The 24,176-nt window shown below is 42.5% G+C and overlaps 1 protein-coding gene across 1 annotated transcript in view; it reads left to right on the top strand.

Moving 5' to 3' along the window:
* The first annotated feature begins 2,610 nt into the window (after window positions 1-2,610).
* The window catches only part of mertka (c-mer proto-oncogene tyrosine kinase a), a 37,045-nt gene continuing 15,479 nt past the window's right edge, over window positions 2,611-24,176 (top strand). Inside the window, exons 1-9 of the mRNA XM_070444966.1 lie at window positions 2,611-2,908; window positions 7,245-7,428; window positions 7,673-7,876; window positions 8,133-8,233; window positions 8,460-8,633; window positions 16,422-16,508; window positions 17,383-17,498; window positions 19,659-19,848; window positions 20,973-21,118. Coding sequence (XP_070301067.1) covers window positions 2,716-2,908; window positions 7,245-7,428; window positions 7,673-7,876; window positions 8,133-8,233; window positions 8,460-8,633; window positions 16,422-16,508; window positions 17,383-17,498; window positions 19,659-19,848; window positions 20,973-21,118 — 1,395 coding nt within the window. The 5' untranslated portion in view covers window positions 2,611-2,715. The remainder of the gene's footprint in view (window positions 2,909-7,244; window positions 7,429-7,672; window positions 7,877-8,132; window positions 8,234-8,459; window positions 8,634-16,421; window positions 16,509-17,382; window positions 17,499-19,658; window positions 19,849-20,972; window positions 21,119-24,176) is intronic.

Consider the following 24,176-nt stretch of genomic DNA (forward strand, 5'->3'; position numbering starts at 1 on the left):
GATTAACTTTTAAGAAGGCACACCTGTTAATGAATTCCAAAGTACCTCATGAAGCTGGTTGAGAGAATTCCAAGAGTGTGCAAAGCTGTCATCAAGGCTACTGGCTACTTTGAAGAATCTCAAATATAAAATATATTTTGATTTGTTTAACACTTTTTTCTAGTTATTTCATAGTTTTGATGTCCTCACCCTATTAATCTACAATGTAGAAAATAGTAAAAAAAAAAAAAAACATTTAATGAATAGGTGTGTCCAAACTTTTGACTAGTACTGTATATAGATTCTACAGACCCTACTGAGTACTCACAACCCCACTTTTACATCAGTACAAAGAATAGTTTTTTTCTACAGCCCAATATTGTGAATATACAGTAAAAGTCTGAACATTGTATTTTCTAATAGTGGTCTTAAAAAATGTTTTTAAAACATATTTCTGATTTATTTAATGAATTCCTTCTTGCATTTGCTTATAAGCACCATAGCAATGGCCATTGATTACAATTTACAATATTTTGAATGAGTTATCGACATTGAAATGTTTTGAAACGTATATTTTGAAGGTTTCGTCATTACCATACAACATGACGTTGTAATWTGTGCTGCTGGCAGAATAGTACAACAATGTAGTCAGAGAAATTTTATTTCCGATCGTGGAGTTTATTATTGTTCTCTTAGCAGCAGGATATTATGCTGGCAGTGCAAAAACTCAGATTTTCTTTTTTTAAATAAGAGTCTCCCTTCAAAGAAATGCTCAAATCTGGGAATGTCTATTTATTTTTTCGCACTCTAATGCTGTACAACAGTTTTTCAAAGTACTACAACCACCTTACAAAAATGGATCATTTGACATATTTATTTTAAATATTGTATTATTTAAACATGTGAAGTTTAGCATGGGGACCATGTCGTACATACTCTGTACATACCTAGCACCCTATGCAATACATTGTAATAGACTATACATGGGAAACATTTTGGCTTGTAGATAACTTTTCTGCCTGTCTCAGCTAAAGTCGGATGGAAGATACTCAGCAGGATCTCTTTTGGTTTCTTTTTAGAAGGGTACTTTGTAGCATGGCCTGCTGATGGCTTTTCACTCCTCCCTCTCCATAGTCCCCAATGCAATACACTTTAACAGTAAATATGTGTAGTTTTGGAGGGGGACTCATGCATATCCAGCACCACAGCTTTAAAGGATGTGGTACTTGTCACGGTCCTGAAATGAATACGCGCTCAACAACAACAAAAGAAACACAAGAAACAAACTTTGTTATTAAAACGAAAATCTCATTTATTTACAATTTAAATGTAATGAATATTAAACAGGCTATTAGTACACAGTATAATAATGCTTGCAAAGGCATTTTCTGTAGAGTTTTAAATGCATTACGTAGTCGTTTTCTCTCTGATAACTCATATAAAACATACCCTCGTAGTCCATTGTGACAAAGTATACACATTGCCCTCTGATAAGACTCCTTTAGAGCCCTCGAATAAGACTACTTTAGAGCCCTCTAATAAGACTCCTTTAGAGCCCTCGAATAAGACTACTTTAGAGCCCTCTAATAAGACTGCTTTAGAGCCCTCTAATAAGACTGCTTTAGAGAATAAATACTGTAATACTGTATGACTGGACTTCTAATAAGACAAAGGCCAAGTAAAAATAACTTGACAATTTGGAGAGATGGGCTATATGATCCATGAATCAGTCCTAAACCCAAATCCAAGAAGCAAACCTTTGGATTAATTTGCGACCAAGGTGGGTTTAAGAAAACTTTGTAAGGCTGTGCATAATTGGGGTGATATAAACATATAGCACCATGATTTTCCTTGGATACTGCCTCAAAAATATCAATAATCGATATTTGGCACCTCCATTAGGGCAAGGTATGAGTGCATGGAAGTCTACCATGGAATGTAGTTGTATTCCACACAGGAAGCAAACAGGGTAAGCAACAAAAAGTGTTATTGTCACACCTTGATCTGTACCTGCCTGCCGTCCTGTACCTTTTCCACACGTACCTGGATTACTGACCTCTGCTGACCCTGAGCCTGCCTGCCGTCCGGTACCTTTGCCCCACCTATCTGGATTYTTAACCCCTGCCTGTCCTTGACCTGTCTTTTGCCTGCCCCTTTTGGATGAATAAATGGTTGTTAATTCGACGTTGTCTGCATCTGGGTCTTACCTTGAAACGTGCTAGTTATGGTGTTCTTTCATTCCAACTGACATTCAACACAGCAACAGTACATTCATTTATGCATAAATGCATATGTCTATAACACAGTCCCCTTCCAAAACTACACATATTTGGTTAGTAGAGACCCTACTGAATATTTTCCATCCCACTTTAGCTGAGTCAGGTAGAAATGTTTTCTCTGTACAGACAAATTCTCAACATTACATCGCATTTTTTCATTATTGGTTTAAAAWWWWTTATATTTGATTTGTTTTCATACATTTCTTTGTGGCATAATAAAAGTGGCCATTGATTAAAATTCAATATCTTTTGAATGAGTTATCCACATTGCTTAGCTTTTTTATAATCCGGGCTTTGATTTTGAAGGTTTTGATTTACCATACCATATGGCGTCATCGTTTGTGCTGCTGGCAGAATACTAGTGAAGCGTTTATATGGACGAAACAGCTTGGATTCTAGAGCAAAATAAATGTCTGTGTTATTCAATGATGTTGAGAAATGAGAATGATAACTATTTATGGTAACGTGTCAGATCGTACGACTTCTAGAAAACAGTTTCATTTTTATTGGAGAGGAGGTGGTAGCGGATAAAGTCCTATTGTCTGCGCACTGCACATTATTTACTATGGCGAAAAAGTCAACTACGATACATCTATGGACTATTTTACTTTCTACCAGTGTTGGCATAATTTGGGGGAATCTGGCCAGTGGTAAGTTGCAATGTAACAATTTTGCTGGTTGGAGGACTTTGAACAACTCTTTCTGTCAAAAGTTAATTATGTCTTTGATGAAAATCAACGGCTGTTTTTCAAGCAATTCATTGTCGATGTTTCATTGTTGTTCATTTTGAAACTTGAGTTTAATATTTGTTCGATTGTAAATTAATTCCATATAGTGATTTCTTGTGAGCATGTATTTATTTGGTAAAAATGTTGAAACATACATGTATCCTTAGTGGTGGTTACAAAGGGTCTATAAATTTGGCACATTTTAAAAGTACTTGTTTATTACCTTAAAGATAAGCCCTCAGTACTCAATTGTTTATGTTTTTGTTTTCATTGGACAAAAGTAAAGTTGTTCTCATCAAATACCTTGAAAACTTCAAATAGGCGTATAGAAATCCAATGCTATTTGCATGTGGAAATCTCATGGGATCCATTTGTTTATGTTTTTGTAGGGGCCCCTGAACACTCTCTTATGGTATTACATTATCGTACAGAGTGTAGCTTTAATCCCAGCCTACAGTATATGCTTGTCGGCTTTTATAAGGCCAAATCCAGGTGGTACTGATTAAAAACTGCCTGGAATTTATATGACCTCCCTGTAGCATCCAATGCAACTTCTGAAGGATTCTAGGTCTGACCAGTTACTTGGAATGCACAAAGCTGTAGGGCAGCCCTACACTCCAATGTGCCGTTTTTGTTTCACTGCAGTGTAGTGTTTTGGTGTATTGTTAAGGGTTTCGCTGATCAGTGAAGTCTGCTTGACTCTTTTAGGGACCTATAGTAAGGACAAACGTTCAGTGCTGAATAGATTAATCCCTCTTTTATTCTCCTCCTCTCATGTTTAAAACCAGCAGGCTCCAGACCTCGTAGGGTAAGAGTTGAGTACCCCTGAGTTATAGGATGATAAATACTGTCTGTATACGAGGGTTTTGGTGCAGGTACAGTCAACTAGCGCTTGCTAACGTTAACCACCTAGCAAAAAAAAAATATATATATATATTTTTACAAATCGATTCTTGGAGTCACAGTATCGATATAAAAACTACACAAATAATATTGCGATGCTCTACTGTATCGATTTTTCACCCGCTTCTCTAGGTATGTGTAGGGTATGTAGCCTACGACACCGTGTGTGAAGGGGAGAAGTGAGAGAACAGGTTGGTTTTTAGACTGCCATTACTAACAAAGTGGATCATTGCTTCCAGGGAGGCAGAACCGTTTGCTTCCTCTGATAACAGATTATTTTAACTCTGAACTGCTGGTATTCCCCCCTTCCTCTCGGTCCCAGTGAAAGCTGGTGTCAGTTCCCTTACAAACAAATGTATGAGCTTACATTTATTTCACTATTGAAACCATATTTTCACATGTATACATTTAGAGAACCATATTTTCAAATGTATACATTTAGAGTTCACATGTTAAAACCACTTTTTCACATGTGAGGAAATTGCAATTTCACATGTGAAGATCTCAGTTCACATGTAGAATTGCAAGTTCATCAGCAGTTTCATTAGCAGTTTCAAAATCTGGGGTTGAAATAATGTTATTCTCCTCACATGTGAAAAGATGTTTCCACCGGTGGAATTAGGACAGTGGTGGAAAAAGTAACCAATTGTCATACTTGAGTAAAAGTAAAGATACCTTAATAGAAAATGACTCAAGTAAAATACTACTTGAGTAAAAGTATAAAAGTATTTGGTTTTAAATATACTTCAGTATCAAAAGTAAAAGTATACATAATTTCTAATTCCTTATGTAAAGTAAAACAGACAGCACCATTTTCTTGTTTTTTAGCCAGGGGAACACTCCAACACTCAGAAATCATTTACAGATAGCCAGGGGGACACTCCAACACTCAGAAATCATTTACAGATAGCCAGGGGAACACTCCAACACTCAGAAATCATTTACAGATAGCCAGGTCCAACACTCAGACATCATTTACAGATAGCCAGGGGACACATCCAACACTTCAGACATCATTTACAGATAGCCAGGGGGACACTCCAACACTCAGACATCATTTACAGATAGCCAGGGGGACACTCCAACACTCAGAAATCATTTACAGATAGCCAGGGGAACACTCCAACACTCAGACATCATTTACAGATAGCCAGGGGGACACTCCAACACTCAGACATCATTTACAAACAAAGCATGTGTGTTTAGTGAGTCCGCTAGATCAGAGGCAGTAGGGATGAACAGGGATGTTCTCTTGATAAGTCTGTGAATTTGACAATTTTCTTGTCCTGCTAAGCATTCAAAATGTAACGAGTACTTTTGGTTGTCATGGAAAATGTATGGAGTAAAAAGTAAATTATTTTCTATAGGAATGTAGAGAAGTAAAAGTGGTCAAAAATATAAATAGTAAAGTAATGTACAGATACTCCAAAAAATGACTTAAGTAATATATTAAAGTATTTTTTACCTAAGTACTTTACACCACTGAATTAGGGTGACCACATCTGAAAAGCCCAAATGCGGGACAAGGGAACAATTTTGTATGACATTCACGGAACAGTGGACAGAATAATTTTTTTGGGGGACAGGCTAATGGATGACATTCAAATGGCGACATAGTTCTGCTGTATGAAGGTCACTTCCTGTTAAAGGGGCAATCCTCAGTTGTAACATTCCATTTTGGACTTGTAAATGAATGATATGTACCCATAGATTTTTTAAAGAATATAATGTATATGCCTCATGAGTGTATCCCATCAGAAGCCAAAATATAAGCTTGTTTTACTCCAATGTTTGTAAATAAAGTAAATGTAAACAGTCACTGTATAGCCTAAAAGCATGTTTAAAACCATCATTTTGATATTATGGATGGTCAGTCCTTGCATCCATAGCGTGGAGTGGTTGAGAGTGGTTGCATTTCTCCAGCCCCATCCCGCAGCTTTTTACTGAAACTGTGGTGGGGAGAACACTTTGTTCATGTTTCAATTAAGGATTGCCGCTTTAAACACCTTTAATAGAGTAATAGTGATATTAAATGGAGAAATCCTTTAGTGAGGGAGTTACTTTTGTGCCAATAATACCAAGTAAAACTTCTAACGTCGAATGATCTTGAAAGCAAAACATAAACCCAAAAGTATGGATAGCAAAAAAAAATATTGCATGGAAATAATTTCAAAATGAGAGAACAAATTAATTGTAAATGGACACAAAAAAATTGTTTTCAGGGATTTTTCTTTAATGATAATGCGATTAAATAAAACACCTCCCTCTTTCCTGCAATTTTCCCTAGCTTTGGTTATGTTACCCTGGCCGTTGCTGCCTTTTTTCCCAGTTCCATGTTTTGGCACATTCATTCTAGCAACATAGCTACTGCTGGTTTGCCTCAGAAGCTAAGCAGGGTTGGTCCTGGTTGGTCCCTGGATGGGAAACCAGATGTAGCTGGAAGTGGTGAAAAGTAACATGTAAAAAAAAAAAATTGTCACATGAGCAAAAAACTAATTCACCAGGAAAAGTACATGTGAAACTTCACACATGTCTGTGTGAAAATCTCAACTAATAAACATATATATATTTTTAACACATTTCACGTGATTTGTTCATACGTGTTCACACGTCTGAAAACGAAAGGTGTTTTTTTTTCAAGTCCTTTTTTTCATGTGTTTTTTTGTTGTTGTAAGGGCTAGCCTGGTCCTTTATCTGTGCTGGTTGTTGAACTATGACCATTGGGTGTTTGCAAGACAGCAAAAACAGATCTGAGACCAGGCTAAGTGGCAGTAGCCTGTCTTGAGATTTTATAAGGATATTGCCATACACACATTTGCTTCGTCCCATATCTGTTTTTTTGCTGTCTAGGCAAGACTGTACAAACAGATCTGGGATCAGGCTATATGAATATTACTTTGCTGAGATATCCAAGGGAGGACCAGGAAAATTACTGAAATACTCCAGATATTTGGGAGATTCCTCTGCTTACACTGTACGGTTCCTCCCTTAGCACAGGGAGAGGGAGAAACAAATGCAGAGTGGTATTGAATATCAAATTAGCTGTTCCACCCCCTCCTATACAGTCTCAATACAGTTTGTTTCCATTTGAGTTAGGCTAATCGTGGGAGCTTGAATCATTTGAGTAGTTCTTACTCTGAGGGCACAATACTAAATGTAGGGAACTGAAATGTTAGTTTCAATTGCAGGTTATTCTCCAATCCCCCTGTGACGTTATTTTGTGTTTTTTTGTTGTTGTTAGAAATACAGTATATAAAGTTATTGACTATTAATCTAAGGTAGGAGAAATGACAGAGATGGTCTATAATATTGTAACAGGCTTTGGAAATGACCGTCCCTTCCTGCTCACATACAGGTGAGCATCATGGGAGTCCCTATGTTTACCGTGTCTCTGGAGGACGTGGCCGTGGCGGGGTCTCCCCCCACAGGCCAGGACGTCAGGGTCGGTCCTCCCAGCCCACTGTACCTCCCGAGACCCTCATCGTACCAGCCCATGCCCCGAGGGTCCACCTTAGCCAGGACGACATCATGAAGCTGAGGTTACTATCTATCAATCTCTTGTTGTCTTTTTTTATTATCATTAGGTAGATGTTATTTGTTTTACCATTCTGAACCCCTTTGGGAATAAGTCTTTGTATTAATCAATGCGTGAGCTATCCTCTGAGGTTTAAATCACATCTTACTGATGAATGTTTCATTTGCAACCGTAAAATTCAACAACATTTAACTCAACTCAACTTCCATTTCATTCAACTCAATTCTATTCTATTTGATTCCATCCAGGTTCAAGCCTACGGTGGGGTCGGTGCACCTATCCGAGGGCCATGAGGCAAAGTTCAACTGCTCCATCGACGTCCCTGACGCCAACCTGGACCTCACCGTGCTGTGGTGGAAGAACAACATGGAGCTGGCTGAAAACCTGCAGGTGGTCATCAATGAACTACAGACCGTCACACACGGGGTCATGACCCTGCTGTCCACCGTCAGGTAACTGTGATGGGAGGACTTGGGTGTGAGTAGGGGACATTCATGGCAGACACAGCATGTGAAGAAAAGAGCATTTGGATACTTAGATCCTTGCAATTTTTTGTAATTAAACTGCCAAGCTTTCGGTCACAGTCCACCTTCGTCAGAGCATAGAAATACAAACACAACGTGACACAGAGAGTGCAATCAGTATTATAAATCAGGTGGTTCTGAAATGTCTGGATTGCTACATTTCTCCACTACTTGTGTGTTTCAGCATAACTCATGTGCAGAGAGCTGACTCTGGGGACTACCGCTGTAGACTGAGAGTCAGTGACATAGAGATAGAGTCCCAGCCTATCAGCATCCAGGTCGAAGGTGAGTCCCAACATCATACAAGTGCTTCAAATGGATGACAAGGGTTTCCATGACTGGTTCTTATATACTGTGTCTTTTAGGTGACCAGTTTGAGCAAGACGAGGCGTAGAATCACTGGTCTTGATCATAATAAGTAGTTATTTGCAATGTAAGGTGATTCTGCACAGCCTGACTGCAATGTAGTCGATCTCAAACATGTACTCTGTTTGTCTGTGTGTGTTTTTAGGTCTACCAACGTTCACCAGACAGCCTGATGACAAGAACGTAACTCGTAACAGCCCCTTTAACCTGTCGTGTGAAGCGGTGGGTCCCCCGAATCCTATCAGGATCCACTGGCTACGCAACGGTGTGCCTGTGACAGGGTACATTACCTCCTCCCCCAGCAACTACACTGTACCAGGTGAGAGAGACACACACACACACGCGGGCACATGCACAGGCTCATACACAGATGAGCACACGCACGTGCGTATACATGCACACACATATGCACACACACATATGCACATACACGCACGCACACACATGCACATACACACACACACATGCACATATACCCACATATGCACCTATACACATGCACATACACACGAACATGCACAAACACACACATATGCACATACAATCTCTTGCTTTCATATGAAGTATTGAACTGGCTGCCAATATTATCTCAGTACCTCTTTCTGGGTTTCACAAAGAGTCTGGAGGTGTATTGGATTGTTCTATTGCTCCATCATCTTAGTTTGCATCCCAAATGCCACCCTATTTCCTATCAAGTGCACTACCTTTGACCAGAGCCTCTGGTCTAAAGTGGTACACTACATAGGGAATATGGTGCCATTTTGGAGATACCCTTAGCCTTTCTCCTAAGGCCTAGAAAACCTCTTAAAAAAAAAAAAAAGTGGAATTCCACAACGCGCTTTGCCCATTTTGCTAAACTTTGAATTCAGGTCATTGGCTAATACACAGACGTAGATTGAATAGGGATCTTAGCGGCTCACCTGATTCTCTCCTTTATAACACCACAAATGTACTGTAGGTCATGTTGTATTTTGCAATGTTGAGTTGGGTTTTCTGGCATACAAAATCCCCTAGGTCCTAAAGAAAATGTGTGCATAGGTCTCTTAAGGGAAATGTTTTGTTCTGTGTGCATATTATTAAGATTGAAAAAAAATGTCCCCTTATCTGAATTAAATTACCTTGTTATTTCATTAAAATGAATTGTTTCATGTAAGAGAGAAAGAGAGACCGGGAGGGTGAGAGAGAGAGAGAGCGAGAGAGGGAGAGATAGATAGAGACCGAGATAAAGAGAGAGAGACTGAGAGATCGAGATAGATAGAGAGATAAAGAGAAAGTAAGACTGAGATAGAGGAAGTAAGACCAAAAGAGAGTATGAGGACCAAGAAGAACTTGTGTTGTGGATTATGGAGGGAATACGGTTTCCTCATATCTCTCAATGTCCAGGCAGTCTAGCACATTTGGTTGGTTATTCATAAGCGATGGTAAAGGACATTTGTGTCAGTGTTTGTGTGTTTATCAGTGTAAAATGTGCAGAGCTGTGTCCTACTCAGCTGTAGCAGAGATGTGTTGGAGGTCTGAATACTATGATGTCAGTCTGTCTATCTACAGTCTCAGCATCTGTCTCTCCCTTTCTTTCCCTCCATCTCTTTCTCTCTCCCTCTTCTCTCCCTCTTCTCTCCATTTTCCTCTCTCTTTTTGTCTCTCACTGTGTGTCTCTTACACTGTGTGTCTCTTCTCTGTCTCGTCTGTCTGTCTGTCTGTCTGTCTGTCTGTCTGTCTGTCTGTCTGTCTGTCTGTCTGTCTGTCTGTCTGTCTGTCTGTCTGTACTGTATACTAAGATAACCATGTTGGTTATTGGGGAAAATGGATCCTTTCAGTTAGTTTGGTGGGGAGGAATCTGATATTGACAAGGGTCAAGATAAGCTTTTTGTGCAAGAATGTTTTGTGTGGTTTGATGAATGGGAATGTTTTGTGTGGTTTGATGAATGGGAATGTGTTGCGTGTCAAGACCAGTGGTGCCATGTTTTTACTCCATACATTTTCCTTGACCCCCAAAGTACTCGTTACATTTTGAATGCTTAGAGTAGGACAGGAAAATGGTGCAATTCATGCACTTATCAATCGAACATCCCTGGTCATCCCTACTGCCTCTGATCTNTGGTCATCCCTACTGCCTCTGATCTAGTGGACTCACTAAACAGAGAACATCCCTGGTCATCCCTACTGCCTCTGATCTAGTGGACTCACTAAACACACATGCTTAGTTTGTAAATGACGTCTGAGTGTTGGTGTACCACTGACTATCCATACATTTAAAAAAAWATATTTAAAAAATTGTGCTTTCTGGTTTGCTAAGGAATTTTAAATGATTTATATGTTTACTTTTGATACTTAAGTATATTTTAAACCAAATATTTTTAGACTTTTACTCAAGTAGAATTTTACTGGGTGTCATTTTCTATTAAGGTATCTTTAGTTTTACTCAAGTATGACAGTTGGTTACTTTTCCCACCACTGCTCAGGACTGAGTAGGCTACAACATGTTGGCCTGGAGATTTGCTAAATTAGTTATGATTTGAATCCTGGACTGACAGAGTGGGGACTGCACCTTTGAAACGCTCCAAAACACCTAAAGGGACCTTAATGATTAATTAGTAATAAATARCTTGAAGCTGAGCAGTGTTGTGAGCATAAAACTTGAAGTTACCTGCCTCCGTTAGGTTCTCCCACAGACAAACACCTGTCTTCAATGTGAAAACATAACATTGGCTCTATGCAATTTACAGCAGTTAATTTACTTGGTGACCTGGGGCCAAGCATTCTTTATTTTTTATAWWTTTTTTATTTGGGTGGGGGGGTYGATCAGCTTTAATATTGCATATAGATTGTGGGTTCTATCAAATTGTTTGGTGGGGACATTGTTTCCAATCCCCCATATTTAATTGTATTTTATTCTTTCATATATTTTCCATTGAATTTATGAATCTAGGGCCTCCCGAGTGGCTAAAGCACTGCATCACAGTGCTAGCTGTYCCACTAGAGATCCTGGTTTGAGTCCAGGCTCTGTCGCAGTTGGCCGCGACCGGGAGACCRGTGAGGTGGCGCACAATTGTCCCAGCATCGTCGGGGTTAGGGGAGGGTTTGGCTGGCAGGGATGTTCTTGTCCCATCGTGCTCTAGCGACTCCTGTGGCGGGTTGGGTGCAYTGCACGCTGACARGGTRGRCAGGTGTACYGTGTTTCCTCRGACACATTGGTGCGGCTGGCTTCCAGGTTAAGCGGGSATTGTGTCAAGAAGCAGTGCGCCAGTGCTGTGTTATGTTTCGGAGGACGCACGGCTCTCAACCTTCGCCTCTCCCGAGTCCGTACGGGAGTTGCAGCGATGGGACAAGACTGTAACTACCAATTGGAGACCATGAAAAAGGGATACAAATAATTAATGAATCTTTTGAGCTCTGTGGTTTGATTTGGGTCCGGTACTGTTCAGTTTATATATATATGTTACCCCTTGGTAGTGTTATCGAAAAAGCACTGCATTGATTTCACTGCTACGCACACGATACACAACTTTACATTTGTGTCACCAGTAGTCCAGACACAGTGGTGAGTTGTAGGGCCTTTAGTAGTCCAGACACAGTGGTGAGTTGTAGGGCCTTTAGTAGTCCAGACATAGTGGTGAGTTGTAGGGCCTTTAGTAGTCCAGACATAGTGGTGAGTTGTAGAGCCTTTAGTAGTCCAGACACAGTGGTGAGTTGTAGAGCCTTTAGTAGTCCAGACACAGTGGTGAGTTGTAGCACCTTTAGTAGTCCAGACACAGTGGTGAGTTGTAGAGCCTTTAGTAGTCCAGACACAGTGGTGAGTTGTAGAGCCTTTAGTAGTCCAGACACAGTGGTGAGTTGTAGAGCTTTAGTAGTCCAGACACAGTGGTGAGTTGTAGAGCCTTTAGTAGTACAGACACAGTGGAGTTGTAGAGCCTTTAGTAGTCCAGACACAGTGGTGAGTTGTAGGGCCTTTAGTAGTCAGACACAGTGGTGAGTTGTAGAGCCTTTAGTAGTCCAGACACAGTGGTGAGTTGTAGAGCTTTAGTAGTCCAGACACAGTGGTGAGTTGTAGGGCCTTTAGTAGTCCAGACACAGTGGTGAGTTGTAGGGCCTTTAAGTAGTCCAGACACAGTGGTGAGTTGTAGAGCTACTGGCTGGGAGGTGAGGGTGGAGGGTAGAGGCCAGAGTTGTTGTTTCTTCCAGCATGTGCTGTGGCTGGGGTTGTGTGTGTGTGTGTGTGTGTGTGTGTGTGTGTGTGTGTGTGTGTGTGTGTGTGTGTGTGTGTGTGTGTGTGTGTGTGTGTGTGTGTGTGTGTGTGTGTGTGTGTGTGTGTGTGTGTGTGTGTGTGTGTGTGTGTGTGTGTGGTGTGGTGTGTGTGGTGGTGTGTGCGTGTGTGTGTGATGGGGGTTGTAGGGAAGATGGACAGATCGGGGGATGGTTCCCTGGACAAAGGCCTCATTCACGGGATGGCCCACCACCCCTCTCTGCTTTACAGGGAGGGACTGGAAAGGGGAGCTGGCTGGGGACTGCCTTGCTGCAGGCTGGCAGGGTTTACTTTCATCCATATCTCTGGATGTTACGGGTAGCCTTTCCTCCCACTAACACTGAGCAGTTTCCTTCCCTTTTCTGACTCGATTCTGACTGGGCCTGTTCAGCTTTTGTTACTGGGGTGGTAGCCTACTGTTGTTACAGGTAGCCTACTGTTGTTACAGGTAGCCTACTGTTGTTACAGGTAGCCTTTGCTCCCTCAAATTCTGACCATTTCCCTTTCTGTATATTAAAGTCCAGTTAGCCACTGTTCTCTCCCAGAACAATAGATGTTACATAATGATTTACAAACCTAGTCCCCAGAGGCACAGTACAGGGTCAGACCATGGCCACATTACATGCCCACAATCTCCTCAGAGCACAAAGGGAACAAATGTGTTACAGTGTATTCAAAGATTTTAGATTCTACTTTAGTTGAAAATGGAAAAAGACATTGGGGCTAAATGTGATGCATTGATATAAAAAAGAGCAGAAATGTGTGTCCCCAAGTGTACTCCTTTTGACTACAGCCCAATGGAACCTGGTCAAAAGCAGTGCACTGCACTATATAGAGAATATAATGCCATTTGGGACGCATACTGGGTTATATGAGGTTGTTCTGCAACCAGGTCAGTTCAGCAGTGAAAGCCTGGTAGAATGGAACCATAGAAATAGAATGGAACCTTGCCAAACCTGATAATTACACACTGTTTGTTGGACTTGGAACCGCAATGCAATAGTTCCAGGGCTAGTTACAGAAAGATCATACATTTGGCTAGCTGGTTATAGAAAGATCATACATCTAGGCTTGATTGAGGTTGCCTGACCTAATCGGACCAATAGAATAGTCACAAAAGTGCAAATCCCTGCCCATTTGGCACTCTAGGCAGACTTAAGCAAATGCTAAAAGTATTTGAGAGATTTTAAATAGTATTTGAACCCAGTTTCGGCTCACTCCACCCACTCACTCTCTCTATGCATTTACTGTAATCCACTAAACCAGATTCAATGTTGTTAGCCTTTTAGTTGGAATGGTCACGTGCAAGTCTCAAAAGATTCTGTTTTGAGCTGCAGGAGTTGTCGAGGACAGCCACCAATAAATGGTGTCGGTGTGAAGAGCAAGTGTCTGACCTTTGCTTTGTGTGTTGTCTTTTTATTTAGACTCTTTAGTACTCATTAAATGATCTGTGAGTTGGAAGGCCCTCTGAAAGACGCTGTTCATTCTCTGGATGTGACCCACATGGCGCCCTATTCCCTTTATAGTGCATTACTTTTGACCAGGGACATAGAACTCTGGTCAAAAGTAATGCACTATATAGGGAATGGGGCGGCATTTGGGACTTACCTACAGTCTCTTCTCTAGAAAGGGAAGCTGGACGCAGTCGTTGGCTGTTATTTACTAGATTTGGCTCTTTTCGCTGTTGCCTGAAATAGACAAACCTTGGTTTGCCAAAAAAGGCTTTTCTGCTCTAATAGACCAGTATCATAAACTGAGTAACTCCCTCTCTCTCTCTTACTTTCTCTCTCTCTCTCTCTCTCTCTCTCTCTCTCTCTCTCTCTCTCTCTCTATCTCTCTCTCGCTTCACTCTCTCTTTCACTCTCTCGCTCGCTCTTCCTCTTTTTCCTCTCTGTCTTTATCTCTCTTTCGCTCTCTCTACCTCRCTTTCACTCTCTCTCCCTCTCTGTGACCATACACTGGCTTCTCTACAGCCTATCTCAGTTCGTAATGGGAGGTTCGTTTATTTGTCTGTTTGAAGAACTTCAATCCTGCTGGAAGTATTTAGTAACTCTGAGTGAAAATGAGAGAGATCATGAGACTTTGAGAGATGTCAAAACTTTGATCATAGTTTTACCAAAGCATAAGATTTTAGTTTATAAAGGATTCGTAGGTATTTATATAGACCTTATACTGGACTTAGGAGGTAAGTTTCTGTACTTTTGAAACTCACTTGTTTAAAATGTCAATATTTGACTGCCGTGATAACTGAGTGAGAGGCTCAATACCCTGACGAGACAGATGTGGCATTATGTACTACACTCTTAGAAAAAAAGGTGCTATCTAGAACCTAAAGGGTTCTTTGGCTGTCCCCATAGGAGAACCCTTTGAAGAACCCTTTATGGTTGCAGGTAGAACCATTTTGGTTCCTGGTAGAACCCTTTTGGGTTCCATGAAGAACCATTTCTACAGAGGGTTCTTCATGGAACCCAAAAGGGTTCTACCTGGAACCAAAAAGGGTTCTCCTATGGGGACAGCCGAAGACCCCTTTTGGAACCCTTTTTTTCTAGGAATGTACATTACCCATAATACTCTGCACATCATGTTTCTACTCCTCACCAAGACAACAGGCTCATTAGATATTCAGAGGAAAGTAAACAAAACTATAAAAGGTAAATGTCCTGAAGAAAAATGTGTGTACTTGCTTCAGCAGTCTAAAGGTCTGTTGTATGGTGGTGGTAGAAGTTTCAATTGGTAAAGGCCAATGTAGATTCACACTGAGGGTACACTACAAAACAGATTCATTAGATATTCAGAAAAATGAAAACAATAACAAGCCAATCTGTTTCCAGTTCCAGTCAGCTCTCGTGGGCAGAGCAAGAAGTGAATTGTGGAATGGTTTCTGAGCTTGGAGGCAGAGCAAGCAGTGCATTGTTGTGGAAAAAGTTTCCAAGCATGAAACACTGGACAGTGTGGAAAAAAACAACAGCACAAAAGGGACATTATATGGAGCAGGCCTACGCTGGGCAGATGCAGGGTTTAAACACTGCTCCTGTGTGGTGGTAGCCAGGAGAAAGAACCCAGGCATTGAGAGAGACGCCATTGGTCCAGTCGGGACTTTAGTAGAGCAGAAGCTGTTGCAAAGTGGAAAGATTCAAAAGATTAGTTTATTGTTGAGGTACTGCCATTATCTAACCTGACACTTATCTAACCTGACACTAGGCCTATGTTTTGTCAAGGATGATTCAAGGATGATTCAAGGATGAGTGTGGTTTACAGCGTTTAATCTCACACTCACAACAAACCACTCACGTCAATAATTCTCTTTAGGCCTACTCAGGACTAAAGCTCTTCCCCCTGTCAAGCTGACACAGCTCTCATCAGTCTTTTTCATGGTCTAACACTTTACCCACTACAGTACATGTAGTCCTGTATTCTGCTAATGGTAAACTATTATTAGTAACATTCACTTTCAGGCGGTAAGTGGAAGGGAATGAAATTAAAAAGTGGGTTTAGTTGGCTTGTATCACATTGTTTGAGATGTTCATTTTGCGGCTGACACAATATGACAGTTGGTTTCTATTTGTGTGGTAGTTGGTAGAGGTATGAACGTTATCAAGACCTTGACTTACTTTCTATTGCATTTCAGTAGTTACTGTACTGTATGCCCATGATAAATATATTGTTTGTAAAAGTTTCAATTGAAATATTTCATCGGTTGAGTTCACGAAGTTGAACTGAAACTACTCCACCATACTTTTATTTGGTTATACACAAAGTTAAACTTTACATTGGAAGCATTATCATTATAAAACGTGTTCCATTACCTTGTCCGACTGTACAATTCAGTTAACATGTTCTGCTGTGTTATGTTTTTGTCTGTAGGTGTGGACAAGTACACCCAGTTCAGCTGTGAGGCCCACAACCAGAAAGGTGTCACTACTTCCAGGGAAGCTAACATCAACATTAAAGGTAATGTGGACTCCAAAGTCTCCTCCCACACTTTGAACTGTTTGAATAAGATAACATGGACAGGGGAGATCATCCTAGATCAGCACTTTGTGAATATGGGCTTTGATCTTTTTGAGTGCACATTCAGGCTGTCTGAGCAGTAATAGTGCCCTAAATCTCAGTGTGTGGTGCCCAGTAAGGCAGCCACGGTGCTTCTTGGTGAAGCAGCCACGGTACTTCTTGGTGAGGCAGCCACGGTACTTCTTGGTGAGGCAGCCACGGTACTTCTTGGTGAGGCAGCCACGGTACTTCTTGGTGACGGGCAGGGCCACGTACGTCTTTGTGAGGCAAGCCACCGGTACTTCTTGGTGCCAGTATTCTTGTGCAGCCGCAGTGTTAGGTCGCTGCTGCTGGTGTTTTTCGGTTTCTTTGTTAACTTATGGATGTGTTTTTGGCTGTATTTATTACTGTATTGGGATTATGTGGATTTTATTTAAGCAATAAGGCACAAGGGTGTGGTATATGGCCAATATACCACGGCTAAGGGCTGTTCTTACCCACGACGCAACGCAGAGTGCCTGATACAGCCCTTGGCCGTGGTATATTGGCCACCTATACAGCAAACTCCCGAGATGCCTTATTGCTATTATAAACTGGTCACCAACATAATTAGAGAAGTAAAAATACATGATATACTACAGCTGTCAGCCAATCAGCATTCAGGGCTCGAACCACGCAGTTTATAATCATCAATATATTCTGTCTGTATATTCTGTTTATTCTGGCAGCACCATTTCAGGTCAAAGTCCTAGTACATGTAAATGTACTTGGCAAATAAAGATGATTCTGATTCTCCTTCTCTCGTGATGATGGATTGTGTTTGGTATGTTTGCAGTGCTTCCAGCTCCTGTCTCTGAGGTCACAGTGATACAACGTGAATCTAACAAACTAGTTCTGAGATGGACCCCTGGACACGATGGATTCTCCCCACTCACTACTTGCCAGATCAAGGTAAGCAAAGCTCCACACTCTCTGCCTAGATGGTGTATGATGACACAGAGAAACTAGCCTTGCCACCCATACACATCGTTCCGGCCAAACGCCACGCCCTCTAACCATCAATCAATCAATAAATTGTATTAATTAAAGCCCTTTACATCAGCCGATGTCACAAAGTGCTATACAGAAACCCAGCATAAAACCCCAAACAACAAGCAATGCAGATGTAGAAGRATGGTGGCTAGGAAAAACTCCCTAGAAAGGCAGGAACCTAGGAAGAAACCTAGAGAGGAACCAGGCTCTGAGGGGTGGCCAGTCCTGGCTGTGCCGGGTTGAGATTATAACAGAACATGGCCAAGATGTTCAAACGTTCATAGATGACCAGCAGGGTCAAATAATAATAATAATCACAGTGGTTGTAGAGGGTGAAACAGGTCAGCACCTCAGGAGTAAATGTCAGTTGGCTTTTCATAGCCGAGCATTCAGAGTTAGAGACAGCAGGTGCAGTAGAGAGAGAGAGTCGAAAACAGCATATCCGGGACAAGGTAGCATGTCTGGTGAACAGGTCAGGGTTCCACAGCCGCAGGCAGAACAGTTGAAACTGGAGAAGCAGCACGACCAGGTGGACTGGGGATAGCAAGGAGTCATCAGGCCAGGTAGTCCTGAGGCATGGTCCCAGGGCTCAGGTCCCCCGGGAGGGGAGGGAGAGGGATAGAGAGAGAATTAGAGGGAGCATACTTAAATTCAATGGATAAGACAGGAGAAATATTCCAGATATAACAGACTGACCCTAGCCCCCCGACACATAAACTARTGCAGCATAAATACTGGAGGCTGAGACAGGAGGGGTCGGAAGACATTGTGGCCCCGTCCGACGATACCACTGGACAGGGCCAAACAGGCAGGATATAATCCCATCCACTTTTCCAAAGCACAGCCCCCACACCACTAGAGGGATATCTTCAACCACCAATTTACCATCCTGAGACAAGGCCGAGTATAGCCCACGAAGATGTCCCCTATGGCACGAACCCGAGGGGGGAGCCAAATCCGGACAGGAAGATCACGTTAGAGACTCAACCCACTCAAGTGACGCACCCCTCCTAGGGATGGGATGGAAGAGCACCAGTAAGCCAGTGACTCAGTCCCCGTAATAGTGTTAGAGGCAGAGAATCCCGGTGGAGAGAGGGGAACCGGCCAGGCAGAGACAGCAAGGGTGGTTCATTGCTCCAGTGCCTTTCCGTTCACCTTCACACCCCTGGGCCAGACTACACTCGATTATAGGACCTACTGAAGAGATGAGTCTTCAATAAAGACTTAAAGGTTGAGACCGAGTCTGCGTCTGTCACATGGCTAGGCAGTCCATTCCATAAAAATATAGCTCTATAGGAGAAAGCCCTGCCTCCAGCTGTTTGCTTAGAAATTCAAGGGACAATAAGGAGGCCTGTGTCTTGTGACCTTAGCGTATGTGTAGGTATGTACGGCAGGACCAAATCGGAGAGATAGGTAGGAGCAAGTCCATGTAATGCTTTGTAGTTTAGCAGTAAAATCTAAACATCAGCCCTAGCCTTAACAGGAAGCCAGTAGGCTAGCACTGGAGGCTAGCACTGGATCACATTTTGGGTTCTAGTCAAGATTCTAGCAGCTGTGTTTAGCACTAACTGAAGTTTATTTAGTGCTTTATCCGAGTAGCCGGAAAGTAGAGCATTGCAGTAGTCTAATCTAGAAGTGACAAAGGCATGGTTTAACTTTTCTGCATCATTTTTGTACAGAAAGTTTCAGATTTTTGCAATGTTACGAAGATGGAAAAAAGCTCTAACGTTTCTTCTCCACTATAAGTCTGGATTTGATCTCCTACCTGATGACTTCTCGAATGCGAACACATTCAAAGTGTTTTGATTGGTCCCAGAAACCGATGGGTTGGGCCAGAGCCTGAACACGTGGGTAAAGCYCAGTTTCGGAAATATTCATTGGCTTTGATACTCGCTGATGGCTTGTTTGGTACAATGCCCCTCACTTTGACGTCAGCAGAGTCAGCAGTGTTGTTCCTTAACCACTTTGTGATATTTCTGCACAAATGTATATTTTTAAAAGAAAATTCTGTCCTGAATGTGTGTCTACAGTAGGCTATATATTTTTCTAACCGATATTTTTCCCTGTGCTCTCTTCAAGGTGAAAGAGGTGAGCCGAAGGAGAGGAGAGGTCAGGCTGGCTAGGATAATCAACAGTACAGCTCCTCCGTTCCAGAGTGATGTCCCGGGGTTACAGGCCATGACCTGGTACAACATGAGCGTCTCCTGTAGCAATGAGCTTGGCCATTCACCAGTCAGTACCTGGGTCCAGAGCAACACTACAGAAGGAGGTGGGTAACATCTATGGGCCCGGGTAAAAAGTAGTGCACAATGTAGGGAATAGGGTGCCATTTAGGACACAGACCCATTGTCTTTGAGCAGGTGCTGAACATCAATACATTTTCAATATAAGGTGAAAAGAGACTCTGTACACTGGATTCTATGCTCCCATGTGAATTATTGGTGACAGTGTTTCAACCACATCATGATCCGCTATACTGCAGCCAGGCCATGGGTCAGTTTGGAGATTTCAGTCGTGTTTTCACGCATAGAAAATGCATAGATCGCAGGAGCAGCCTGTCCAGGTCCTTGCCTTCTTAAGACTGCKTACATCATACGCACTTGCCTGTATGGGATTCTGTAGATCCTGTGTTAGGTCCTGCCTCTGTATAAGATGCATGGCTGTGTGTTGTGTTATTGTAGCCTGGGGGGATCCAAATTGAATTGTTACATTTCACAGTTGTTTCACTTCACGAAAGAGAGCAATTCAGTTTGGATCCGGGCTAGTTTTCTTGTCCCCTCATCCCATCAAGTATTCAGAAATCAGTTTAATTTCATTGATCAGAAATTGTTAGAAGTACAGTACATATTATATTTTGCATGACAGGGGGTTCCCTAATGAAATGTTCATCACATCCAGAATATGTCTGATATTATCTTTGTATATCTTCCTGAGAGGCCACATAGGAAGCAAAAGCAGGAGTGGTCTCATGGAGAAAGCATGCAGTTCATAGTGTACGGGTGGGGCTGCTTCCGACTTCCTCTCTAAACTAAAGCCGCTGTCGGGGATATTTTAGTCTACAGATCTGACAGAAATCTTTCCATGCTGTAGGAAACATCAGAAGTGGTTGGCCCGAATGTGGCCTCATCTCAGTCATTTTCTTTGACGACTAGACATGTTGAAAATTATTTATTATTTGTTTCATTACCTCCTATATAAAAATGTTGATGCACCGTGACGGACCGTGCACATGAATCAACATTTCAGTGTTCTTATCAATGCGAATGTGCCAGTGTTTGTAGTCTGTTGTAGTCTGTTGTATGTGAGCTCTATTTAAGTATTATCACAGATTCCAAGATTGAAGATCATATTTGAGTGTGTGACCCTCTCTTTCCCTTCCCTTTGTTACTCCAGTACCGTCAGTCTACCCCCGTAACGTGACTGTTATGTTAAACGAGTCAATGCTGGTGATCCGATGGAAGGAACCGCCCCAGGACAGGGTCAACGGAATCCTCATGGGTTATGATGTCATCGTCACGTATGGGACTCGGGTCAACAAGGTGAGTCTTCTCCTGGAACCTGGAAGACATTGATGCTATCACCCTAGAAATATGATTATTAGAATGGACGTTTCCATTCTATTTCTATGGCGCTCACTGCCTCTCTCAATCACTGAAAGTGGCAGTGGGTCTCCCCATGGGTCTCAAAAAGTATTCTATTCTATTGATTCATCCATGCCTCTGTGAGATTTAGAATAGCAGAAATTTGAAATGGCCTACTGTAAAAGGTTTTGTTGCACTTTCAATATTAACAATGTCAGTTTCATATTGAGATTTCGGTACCAAGATTCAAGAAGTGAGATGATCATATCATTGTATTGTCAGTCAGTTTGTTCATAAGGTGGTGTCTGTGTGTGTGTGGGTGTGTGTTGTGTGTGTGTGGTGTGTGTGTGTGTGTGTGTGTGTGTGTGTGTGTGTGTGTGTGTGTGGTGTGTGTGTGTGTGTGTGTGTGTGTGTGTGTGTTGTGTGTGTGTGTGTTGTGTGTGTGTGTGTGTGTGTTGTGTGTGTGTGTGTGTTGTGTGTGTGTTGTGTGTGTGGTGAGCGCGTGCATGCGTTGTATGAGGTGGGGGATTGTTGGTTCATCTCTGACGTCGTTCTTTTCTACCCAACAGACGCTCAACTTCTCTTTCTCTGTCCTGAACTAAAGTGTTTCACTCTACTGTTGGTCAACAGTAACCTCTCCTGTGTGTAGCATGCAGGAGTTTGTAATTTTAGGGAATGCTGAAAGTTTATTATCCTGGTCCTAGATCTGTAGTGCACTGTGTAGGGAATGGGTACCATTTAGGACACATCTCCAGTTCTCTCTAGTACAATAGCAGGTTCCTGTCACTTTCTGGTTGTGTGGTGGTTTTACTGTAATAGTGTGTCCCTGTCTGAGTCATTGGTTGATGGAGTGAATGGAAAATGAATACCTCACATAAGAGGGACTGTGTCCAAATGGCCACCCTGTCTCTGATCCCAACGCTCAGTCCTGCGCGGACCTCAAGAGGGTGCCACCTTTTGGTTTTTGCCCAAACACTACACAAGGCTGATTAAATGCACATCAAAGCTTAGAAAGACTGCCTCTATTTGCGTCCCACCTACATAGGCGACTCAAACAAAGATATTACATGCTGTAATAACGCAATGCCCTGTCCACAGTCAAATGATGACATCCCACGTACAAAAGGCTTTGTGAAGAACGGACATCAGTTGAGTGAACAATGGATATGCCAAGGTATAGACTAACCCATGTGGCTCTCTGTCCAGTCAAAAGCTGTCGGCATGACGTACAATCACAGCAGAAGGCTTGGTCAGAACAACACTCACATAACGTGACGGGAAGGTTGTTGTGTGGTGTGTGTGCTGGTGCCAGTGTGTGTGTCGTGTGCGATGTGTGTTGTAGTGTGTGTGTGTTGTGTGTGTGATGGTGTGTGGTGTGTGCTTGTGTGTGACGAGTGTGGTGTGTATGTGTGTGGTGTGTGTGTGTGTGTGTGTCGGTGTGTTGTTGTGGACACCAACTCCCTGGTATCCTCAGCTGTTCAGCCTGCTGTTCACCAAGCCAACAGCTGTGCTTTGCTTCAAAGCGAAGTGATTCACATTGATTCACGAAACACCTTACATTAGGACACCCTAACTTATTCTACTTTTTCTACTCTATTCAACCTGCTCATCAAGCATAAAATTTTCACAACCCTACTCTACTCTACACAACCCTACACTCTTTGAAAAAAAGGGTTCTTCAGCTGTCCCCATAAGGAAAACCATTTTTGGTTCGCGGTACAACTCTTTGGGTTCCTTTTAGAACTCTCTGTGTGAGAACAGTTTCTACGTGGAACTCAAAAAGGGTCTACCTGGAACCAAAAAGGGTTCTCCTATGGGGACAGCCGAAGAACCCCTTTTAGGTTCAAGATAGCCACTTTTTTTTCTAAGATTGTACTCTACCCCGTACCCTGCTCTGCTCTACACCCTACTCTACCCTCTCTGCTCACACCTACTCTACCTGCTCCACCTACTCTACCCTGCTGCTGCTCAAACCTACTCTACCTGCTCCACCCTACTCTACCCTCTCTGCTCACACCCCACTCACCTGCTCTGCTCTACACCTACCTCTGTTCTACCCTGCTCTGCTCTCCACCCTACTCTACCTGCTCTACCCTGCTCTGCTCTACACCCTACTCTACCCTGCTCTGCTCTACACCCTACCTTGCAACCCTGCTCTGCTCTACCCACTCTACACCCATCAACCCTCCAATGTTAGAAAATGCCGCAACACTCAAGCCTGCCAGCACCCTACACTCTACATTCACCTAGCTGACAGACACCCTCACCAACCCTGCTCTGCTCTACCCTCTCCTATACCCCCTACTCTACACCCTACTCAAAACCCTGCTCTGCTCTACACCCTACTCTACACCCTACTTTACCCTTCTCTGTCTCTACCCCCTCCTATACCCCCTACTCTACACCCTACTCTACACCTACTCAACCCTGCTCTGCTCTACCCTCCTATACCCCCTACTCTACACCCTACTCAACCCTGCTCTGCTCTACACCCTACTCTACACCCTACTTACCCTGCTCTGCTCTACACCCTACTCTACTCCCTACTCTACACCCTGCTCAACCCTGCTCTGCTCTACACCCTACTCTACACCCTACTCTACACTCTCCTCTATCCCCTACTCTACACCCTACTCTACACCTTACTCTACACCCTACTCTACCCTGCTCTACCCTGCTCTGCTCTACACCCTACTCTACTCTACCTGCTCTGCTCTACACTCTACTCTACCCTTCTCTCCCCTGCTCTGCTCTACACCCTACTCTACCCTGCTCTGCTCTACACCCTACTCTACCTGCTCTTCTCTGCTCTACACCCTACTCTACCCTGCTCTGCTCTACCCCCTCCTATACCCTACTCTACACCCTACTCTACCTGCTCTGTCTTACACCCTACTCTAAACCCTACTCAACCCTGCTCTGCTCTACACCCTACTCTACCATGCTCTGCTCTACACCCTACTCTACCCTGCTCTGCTCTAAAAATAAATTAGATACTAAAACTATTATAATAAAT

Source organism: Salvelinus sp. IW2-2015, linkage group LG8, assembly GCF_002910315.2.
Source record: "Salvelinus sp. IW2-2015 linkage group LG8, ASM291031v2, whole genome shotgun sequence".
Lineage (NCBI taxonomy): Eukaryota > Metazoa > Chordata > Actinopteri > Salmoniformes > Salmonidae > Salvelinus > Salvelinus sp. IW2-2015.